The sequence below is a fragment of the Neospora caninum genome, chromosome XII (genome assembly GCF_000208865.1).
Source record: "Neospora caninum Liverpool complete genome, chromosome XII".
NCBI lineage: Eukaryota > Apicomplexa > Conoidasida > Eucoccidiorida > Sarcocystidae > Neospora > Neospora caninum.
The window spans coordinates 1,761,303-1,770,768 of record NC_018398.1 but is presented as its reverse complement, the minus strand read 5'-3'; the positions used below and the strand labels follow the sequence as shown (position 1 = coordinate 1,770,768).

The following is a 9,466-nucleotide window of genomic DNA, read 5'->3' as shown; positions in this document are numbered from 1 at the left end:
AAGTGAAGCTCCACGTAGAGAGACTGAAACGGAGCAGCGTGCAAACGAAAGCACAGGCACCGAAAGAGAGAGACGCAAACGGGAAGGAGAGAAGCTTTAGTTGCTGGGGTAGGCCACACTATTGAGCCAAAGCCTACAGCCAAGGCGACAGAGCTCACTTTTGCGGAAGGCTGCAAGAAGAAAAGGTACACGGCAGAAAAGGTAAACAATGGAGTCGTCTATTGCGTAGCGACATTCTCGGGTTCTGATTCTTCGATGTCCTGGTCGCTTTTGCCCGCCTCCACATCTCCCATCGAGAAGGCGTCGAGAAGGCTGGAGCCGCGAAGCACCTGTCGACAAAAGAGGCCGAGCTTTTCCTCGAAATGTGACGTCTACGAACCGGCTGACCCGTTCGCTGTCCTTGCAAAAGAAACAACCACGCCATTCAGCTGACCCTGCTGCTATGGTGGCGAAAGATCTCGATTGTATCGCCTTACTGTCTCCTGAGCGCACATGCAAGCACCGGCACGAAATACGAAGTGCAGGATAGAAACAGAGCTTGGCTTGCACAAGAGAAGACCGGGAGAAACGAACGGAGCAGAGTCGAGGAGAGAGCCAGGAAAGACGCGCGCGGAACAGCACGACGGAAGTCAAAAGAGAAAGAACGAGCGGCCACACCAACATCCGGAATGTGAGAGAACACACGTACCGCCAAGGAGACAAGAATCCAGACTTTCCTCTGTTTTGCTCTGTCTCCGTTGTGTCTCCCTCTTCTGTCTACCTTCTCGCTTGATCGAGCAAATCGGCAAGGGCAGGAAAGCGCAGAGACTCACCTGTTTTTCCTGTGTTTTCTTAGCTGCAGCATCAGCTGCCTCAGCGAGCGCAGCCGCCTTTTGTGCAGACACAAAAACACACAACAAAACAGACGGAATCTCCACTCGTCTTTCACCGGCGTCCAACGCAGGCCAGCGTGAAGATACACAGCTACCTATCCACACAAAGGGACGCACGCATGCATACGCGAAAAAAAATGTATACGCATGCGCAGAGTCGATACTCTTGAGCGAAAGGCATAACAGGGCGTACTACCCCCCACACGCCCGCACAGGAGTAGTGTGCACGTTGAAGCACAGAAGCTCTGGTCACCAGCTCCTACGTTCGTGTCCCCCCAACCACTCTCTAATTTTGTGTCCGCAAGAAACGCTGCGTCTCTGCATGGACGCGCATACGCCTGTTCCTCGAGACCCCGATTCGCACTGCGAATGGTTAGCTATATCAACTCTACGTATATGTATATTTATTTGTGCGCGGTTATCTGTTTTGGGTGAGAGGACGACGCCACAGCAGGTCGACAGATTCCAACCACGGTGTTCTTTGAAGTCGCATTTGTGGAACCTGTTCTTCATGCGGTACACGCCGTCTTCCCCCTCTCTATCGCGAGGTCTTCGTTCCTCGAGTTCCACGATCTTTTGCCCGCTGACACGGCGGCTGGCTGCACAGTGTCCACAGAGCTCAGTGTCTCTGTTCGAATCCTCCGGGCAAGAATCTACCGCACCCGTTCCGCTTTCTTGAGTAGTCCCATGTCCAGAACTTTCTGCTCCACAAAGGTTCTGCCTTTCCGCCACTTGGCCGAGGTTCGCTCTTTTAAGTCCTTTTACCTCGAAGCTTAGTTTAATCTCCGTTCTGTTGCGTTCTATGTCCTTTCCAGGCGACTCGAGACGGCGTCAGCAGAACAGGCGATAGGTTGAACCCCGCCAGCTTACGCAATATCGAATTGGCCGCCAGGCGAGTCTTATTTCCTCGCAACCTCCTGTCTTTGTTGCGTGCGCTGTCCCCAACCACTGCGACAAAGTCCTCTTACCTTGGCTTCCGACTGAAACGCAGACGCAAAGACAAGACATCTTCGAGGACGAATGAATCCATGTGAAAACCAACGCCACAGGCGTCTCAGGCGGGAAGCAGCACGCACCCCGCCATCTGCCTCAAGAAGGGCTGAAAACGTGGACCATCCCCAGAACAGAGACGGCGATCGACAGAAGCTGTGTGCCTAAACCCTGTCCTCGCATCCTCTCCGTTGGACACCACCGACACACGACGCGCGGCACGGACCCCTTCCTTGGCGAGCCCTCGAGAAGCACACACCAAAGGGTCGGAATCTCGACTCTCTTTTTCCGTCGCGCATTTCCCCAGTTCCCAAGCGGCACAGAGACGCATCGCACGAACGCAGTGTGCGCTTGGGTGACTTGCGATTTACGCATATATCCTGAGGTAGACTCCCTCGTGCCCCGGGTGTTGACATGCGCAGAAAACGCCCAGTTTCCCTAAAGAGGCGACGACTCGGAACTCCTGTTCCTGTGCATGCACGCACAGCGGCGGAGCCATCCAGCGTTTACCCAGAACGGTCCTCAGACATACTCCCCACTGGCGGTGGGCATGTACGTCCTCCCTTATTCGTGCTGACAACGCAACGGAGGGCTTTTCTCCTCTTGAAGGCCGTATAAAAACGCTTGCGGTTGCTCCTGGGCACACATCGCAGAGGTCTTCACCACACAGAGCAACCAGCTACGCAGGTGCGTCATTCTGCAGCTGGGCTGTAGTCCGCGGAAAGGCAAAAAAATTCACTGAACCGCGTAAGCGCGAGCGCGACCGCGTTTGGCCACTTACCAGCTTCTTCTTCTCCTGAAGCGTCGATTGGGGGACACGCAGGGCAGGAAACCAAGGACATTTTCTCCCGGTGCGACTCTCTTACCTCCACGTTCTCGTGGCTGCTGCCAAAGCATCACAGTCCTTCACTGTCCTTCATTAACAGAAAAGAAGCGTTTCAGTCACGAAACGACGGCACGTGACTGCAAACGCAGCAGTGCTCCAACCCGGCTCCGCTGCGAATGACTGGACGCTACCTTCAACGGGTGAATGCATCGAAGAAATCGCTTCCACTGCGAAGCGGGAAAACGGGGTATCTGGATTCGTGTACGCTCCTCACTTTTAGCTGCACACACAAACCGTCACAAGAGTGAGACCACCCATATAGCCTTTTCCGTCTCACAAAGGGGCATCTGTTTCGCAGGAGGTAAACGGTAGAGCAACAGCTCTGTATTCAGTCGCAAGCAGTGTTTAGCCGTACGGAACAATACCAGATTCTGTGCTCTTGCATACGCGCACGTCGCCAAGGGGACCATATACGCATTTACTCAGTTCCATAAGCACCAGCGGGCGTATGGATGTATGCAGGTGTGTGCGTCTCCCTATGCTGACGTTAGTGGAACAGCACATGGCGGCATTGCTTACTGCGGAGCGCGACATGAGCCCATAAAGAGGAGAGACCAAAACGCGGTGTTCGGTGAAACCCGCAGAAATGTGCACACTAACAAATACAGGCCAGGCCGTCTATCGGCCAGTATGACGGACACAGAAAGCACGGCCGAAGATGGAGATGCGTGAACCGCACGCATCGCAAAAAAGTCGGCGCTTCCATGGGATGGTTTTTCACAGGTCTCAAAGAAGCCCCTATTGCGCTTGTCGCACTCTTTCCTTGCATCTGAACGTACGAGATTCTCGCGTTCCTGACGACAGTAAAGGCAAACGGGAGAACACAAGCGGGAGTTTCTTCGAACACGTCGTGCGTAGTTCGTGCATGCATACGCTGGGCGAGATGACCCCCTCTCTGTGGCCAGGCTCTCTCCGCTCTTCTTCCCCTTCACGAGGTCGAATCGCCGGGAGCTCATCGCCCGCCCTCAACGTCGTGAGCGGCGCTTCTACTGGAAGCGGGAAACCAAAGGCCTCCGAAGCGTGTGCTTTACTGGAAGCGGGAAACCGAAGGCCTCCGAAGCGTGTGCTTTACTGGAAGCGGGAAACCGAAGGCCTCCGGAGCGTGTGCTTTACTGCAAGCAAACCCGCAGGGGTCTCACCTTCTTCAGTCGCTGACGGCAGGCACCACATCCACAAGCGCATGCAGGCGTACGTGTGCCTCGGCGTGAACAGATCTGCAAATGCGTGTTTCGTAAGGTCCCGACATCGAGAAGGTGAAGATTGAGGACATGGACGCACGCCTGTCTTTTTTTCTGGGACGACGTAATCGTACATCATTCAAATATACGCAAAAAGGGGAAATGGCGCACTCACCGCCTGAGAGAGGTCGTCCGTGAACGAGCAAAACAGAGAGAGAAACTGAGCTGCTCGCAAAAGTCCTGTGTCGGTGCGACGGTGTTTGACTCGACGGGCGAACCAGGTCATGCATCGTCTCTTCGGGGTGTGGCGCAAGGCGATAACGCCTCTGTGGAGCGAGAGGCTTGTGGGTGGGCAAACACGTTCCTCCTGCTTGCGTGCGGTCTCGAATCCGCAGAAGCATCTGTCCGTCGAGAGACATCCCGAATAAGCTTCAGAGTCGCCCAGTCTCACGGCCGCCTCGACCACCTAGATCTCTGAATCTGGGAGAGGCGCTCCCTGGCCCGTTTGCCATGCCCTCGAGTGTCGCTAGCCGCTACCCCCCTGCGTGTGTGTGTGTTCCGTGAGTTGTCAATCTGGGAACGAGCAGAACCCGGCAGGGGTTTGGGAGGTCTTGCCAGTGGTCGTGTCGTGCATTTGCAGACTTACCGCTTCCTCTGCCTGGTCCTGGAGACAAGACAAACAAACAGCAGGAGCATGACGCCAAAAACGAGAGAAAACAAACGAAAAAATGGATTTCCCTCTGCTCATGAAGCGCCCGGGTTGTGCCGCGCGATGCCCTCACCCAACTGTGGCCCTGTCACAACCGACGGTGCCCCACAAAAATCCCCCCCCCTCCCCTTCCGGCACAAGATCCCACCGAGTGCGGCTCTGTCTTGGGAATGGGGGGGAAGTCTGAAACGGCAAAGAGTGTCGAGGCAAAAGCCGCCGAACGAACAGAGAGGACAAAACCAGAGCGCTCACAGTGGCAGCGAACAGGAAAAGGGGAGAGAGCAGCGAGCGACAGTTTATGTTCTCTGAAACTTTCAACGACAGCATACACTTCAGAGACACAGGGAGCGTTCTCGTCTGTTGCCTGATACACCGTCTCCCTCCCGCGAACTTCGCAAAAAGGCGTGCGGATCTCCCAGGCAACTTACACTCTTGAGCTTGAGCAAGGCGGCTCTGTGCGCAAAGGGGACACAGACGAGCAAGCAGCGTGGTTGAGTTCTTCTGTTTGAGACGAAAGACGCGACCAGAGGACCGGGACAGGCACAGACACCCGCAAAGCTACGCCCCCGCGGGTCTACCGAGTGTGTTTGCTAGGCACGTAGAAAAGCGCCTGCCGCTGACGTCAGCGGCTTCCCAACAACAACGCAGCACCGACAACAAAAAAGGCGAACTCTCAGTCCCTCTGTGTCTGGGCGAGACGAATGGTGCCATCCCCCTCGCAATGCGCACTTACTTCTCCGTAGCCACAGCTGCACAGAAAAGGGGAAGAAAGAAGACAGATAAAAGCAACAGGAAAGTTGGGAGTGTCGCACAGCGAACCGAACACAAGCTCTGCAAGTGTATGCATGGTTTCTGGCCAAATTCCGTTCAATCCAGCCGTGGCGACGGAACGGTCTCAAAAACGGCAGGTCTGTTCTAACTCGGATGCATCTCGACCACTGCGCGGTAGTGGTTCTTGACGCGTATGTGCATCTCGCAGCTTCCCAGAGCTTCATATTTTTATGCATGCGCCTGTTCGGTCGGTACACGGTAACTCCACAACTGTTTCTCTTTAACGTCATATTCCTTTGTTGCTGAGACAGCTCAAAAATACGCTCTTGTCGGTGTCTGCGCTTGCATGCTTTCCAGTGTTGAGGAGCTACACACGTGGACTGAGAAGCGTTCATGTGTAAGACCAAGCGGAAAGCTCTTTCTGTATCAGCCTGGGGGCAGACGATGCATCGGCTAGCGACTGGAAAAAAACGGAAGGATACACCCGTGTGAAGGGCTGTTTGCCTCTCTGCTTTTCCGCCTTCGTGGTTACCTGCTTTGCGAATCTCTGCCCGTTGACGCAAGACGAAGGCCGCGCCGGCTGCAAGGAGACCGGCGGCTATGACTGACTGGATGGCCACGCTGGCGATGGTGGCGAATCTGAGAGGAACCAAAGCGCAAGAAGGAAAACGTCGCCAGTGCGAATCTGTCATCTTGGACGGAACTGACCTTTCACGGGCTTCTACCGACACCATGCGCGTCGAGATATGCACAGGCATATACATCTACGGTACGCACAGGCCAGCGCATGCACGCACGGGCACGCGTGGACGTGGACTTGTATATGCGTTTCCGTTTGCATGCCTATGTGCGCATGAAAATGTGCGCGGATCATTGAGAGAGTCGGCGAGGGAAAGAAGTCAAGGCTCACAACTGCAGGTGCACGCGTCGTTTCCTTCACAAACAAGCGGAAACATCGCGGGCGAACCGCACGACAAGCAGGAAAATGGAAAGGAACTCCAGCACGCGCGCGAGGAAAGAGGGGCGAAATCGATTCTGTCCCTTTCGGGCGAAACGAACAGACGGAAGCTTTGACACCAACGAGCCGGTTCGTGTCTCGATGCACGGGGCTACGGGGTATAGCAGAAAGAAACCGAGCAAACTGCGTAGGGAGCAGGGACCAGACAACGGCCGGAAAGCGGCAGCCAGTCTCAGTTGTCCCCTGGAAGGAGAGGAGAAAAAGAAACAAACGAGTGCTCGGCGAAAGAAGAGGAAGACGCTCACAGACAGTGGCAGGTTTCCGCAGAACGAGAAAAACACCATTGCCGCCCTTCCCTCGGTTTCCCGCTCTCGAGGCCTTCCAGTCGGGGACGCAAAAAAAACGGCCACTCCAGATGCAGGCCTGCCGACGCGCGGCGTATACACAAGCGACAGATAAGCAGTGAACAAAAGGACACGGTGTGAGAGAAGAGTGGAGGAGCCTCCGCGGGCAAAAGAAACCATCGCCGCATGCATCATGTGATATCCCCAGTTCCGTGAGAAACGAGCAAGTTGTCTTGCGCGGCACCAACAGCACGACTTCACACAGAGACCCGCCACAGTGTAGTCGATGAAAGAGAAAGAGGTTTTCTTAAGCCAGGCGAGACTGTCAGATTCACGTATTGACCTCAAGAACGTGGCCAACGAATAGGCCGTCCCCCGAGACGTGACTGTCCCATGACGAACCCAAGTGAGGAACCGAGGAGGTGTCTGGCCTCACACACACACGCTCCTCTGGTGACGGCGAAACTAGGAATACGCTCAAGAACTGCCAAGTGACGGAACAAAGGGAGCTCGTAAGCAGCGAAGAAACTGCAAACCAGAGCGGGGAACACACAGAGGAGAACAAACCGACCGGACCTGGCCCGAACCCACCCGTACGCCTCGGACATCAGCGATGTGGAATACCCTTGGCGGACGAGAGGCGCGAGCGTCCGCCGGAAAGCATTGGCACGAAGGGTGTGAAGGTATCGAGAATGCAGGGCGTTCGGAAGAGACAGAGGAGACAGGGATGCAGAGGCGGTGGGCTTTGATTCGTGGAGGAAGCGGAAACGATGGAGTCAAGCACAAGTCATGACGCCGGCAGGCGCAGCTCAAGCGAGCCTGGCACAAAGAAGGAAGATGAGGAGACAGGGGTGGGGACTCGGCTTTTCCAGGAACGCACAAAGAGCCAGGAGCCTACGTAGAGGACGAGAGATACAGGGCCCAAACGCTCCTTTCAGCGAGAGGACGAGTCGACGAAGAAACAGCGAGAAGTAGAGAGGAAGACTTTGGAAGTCGTGAGAGAAAGGGAAAGGCGAAGCGGTTTCGAACAGCCCCTCCGGTCCTTCTCGCGAGGCACACGGCTAGGGGGGATCACGGCCCGTGGGGACACCCGGGGGATCCGGCAGGCGAGACGGCAAGATGAGGAAGAGAAGACGCGGAAGACGGCAGGCACGAAAACTCGAGGGATTGAAACACCGGACGCGAGTGGATCAAGGAGAAAGGAAACGAAGAGGAAGACGAGGGAGAGAAGCAACAAAGGAGCGAAGAGGAGCAGACGTCCAAAGATGTCCTGGAAAAGATTGAGACTGCCGCGCTGTAGGCCGGAGACTGTTAGCGAGCAGGAGACTAACACAAGGATCGCCGAGATATCTCGATGCGCACTCACCAACCGCGGGCTTACCTTTCGTGCGAACTATGCCTGCGGCGGATGGACGCCCTTCTTCGGCCTTCTTCTCTCCTTCCCATCCGGTGGGGGCCACGCGATCTGCGGTTATGTCTGTCTGCCGTCGCGTAAAGCAGTTCTTCCGGTGCGGCATTTCCGGGGGATCTGTCGCCCCGCGGGGCGTTGACGACGTTCGTCTCTTCGATGGCATGCCCGAGCGGCATCTGGTGCATGGCAGGCTCAGTCTCCTCGCCATCCTCCAGGTGGGCGTTCAGGTACCCAGGGCGTGCCTCAGCGTTTTCTGCATCATTGCGGAACAGGAGAGACGCAGAGTCCCCAATAGAGCCGAACGCCGGGTAAGCCGCGTTAGCTGTTCCCTCGAGCGGAACCTCGTCTTCCGGGGTGTATACAACAGGGGAGGGAAGCGAGGAAGACGACGCGGCGACGACAGAATCTGGCTGCTTGAAGACACCCAGAGCGAGGGAACACGCCAGGAGGGGGGCGAGCACCCGAGCGCTCCGGAGAGCACGTCTTGAAGGCGCTGCCTCGGAAAGGTACATTTTCGTGTGCGTCATTTTGAGGCGCGATGTGCGGCGCAGGAAATGCAGAGAGAAGAGGACGTCTCGCGGCGAAGGGGCCAAAGGGGGACACAGCGGAGCGCGAAGCCCTGGAAAAGCGGGATAAGGCAGCAACGCAGCGAGTCAAATCGAGGGCGGCCGAGATACACAGGGGCGAACCCAGATGTCGCGATTTGCTTGTGAAAGCGCAAGTCGGAAAAGGCAGAGACAGGCGAAGCGTGCCCTGTACAGAAATGTGTGGATATGCTTTTGTGCAAAGATTTCATCGACCGATGGGGCTGACACAGGAACGCGGCGCCTGCGCAGGCAACCAGTCTCTCCTTTGCCCCAGGTGGAGCGTGCGCGATACGTTCTGCGCCGGGGAAGGGAAGAACGGGGAAAATGTGAGAAGGCAGCTCGGAATTTACGAAAAGCTTTGCAACTCTCCACCGTGAGCAGAACTGCTGCTACAGCGAGATATTGCCCACAATTCGCGAGGCCGGTGCACGATAGTCCGTTCAGGGGTCGGTTAAGAAAAAGGAAATCCCCACAAGCAGCGGAATTTTCAGTCGAAGTTCGTTTCAAGCGGAAATACACTGGCCAGTTGCGGAAAGAGTAGATCTCGAGTTTCTGTTCGGATGAGAAAGTCGGGAAAATTGCGCGGACACTCGAGCGTGCATGAGTTGCAGTTTCCGGCGAGGGTCGGACGGGGCCAGGCGTCAGAGCCTCCCCGGCATTTGAGCGGCCGCAAAACTATTTCGCATCACGGCAGCGAGGTTTGCGGCGGCACCAACCCCCCCCGGCCACGATACTTGTGAGCTGCTGCAGCGTCCTAGCG

General features: G+C 56.1%; 1 protein-coding gene across 1 annotated transcript; it reads right to left on the bottom strand.

Moving 5' to 3' along the window:
• Positions 1 to 218: 218 nt before the first annotated feature.
• Positions 219 to 8,646, bottom strand: NCLIV_062510 (hypothetical protein; the record flags this gene model as incomplete). The annotated part of the gene is made up of 10 exons (XM_003885802.1): positions 219 to 329; positions 813 to 869; positions 1,841 to 1,852; positions 2,644 to 2,658; positions 3,888 to 3,899; positions 4,573 to 4,590; positions 5,064 to 5,088; positions 5,369 to 5,384; positions 5,939 to 6,045; positions 8,090 to 8,646. 10 exons carry the CDS (start codon positions 8,644 to 8,646, stop codon positions 219 to 221), a joined length of 930 nt encoding a protein of 309 aa, XP_003885851.1.
• Between the last annotated feature and the right edge of the window lie 820 nt (positions 8,647 to 9,466).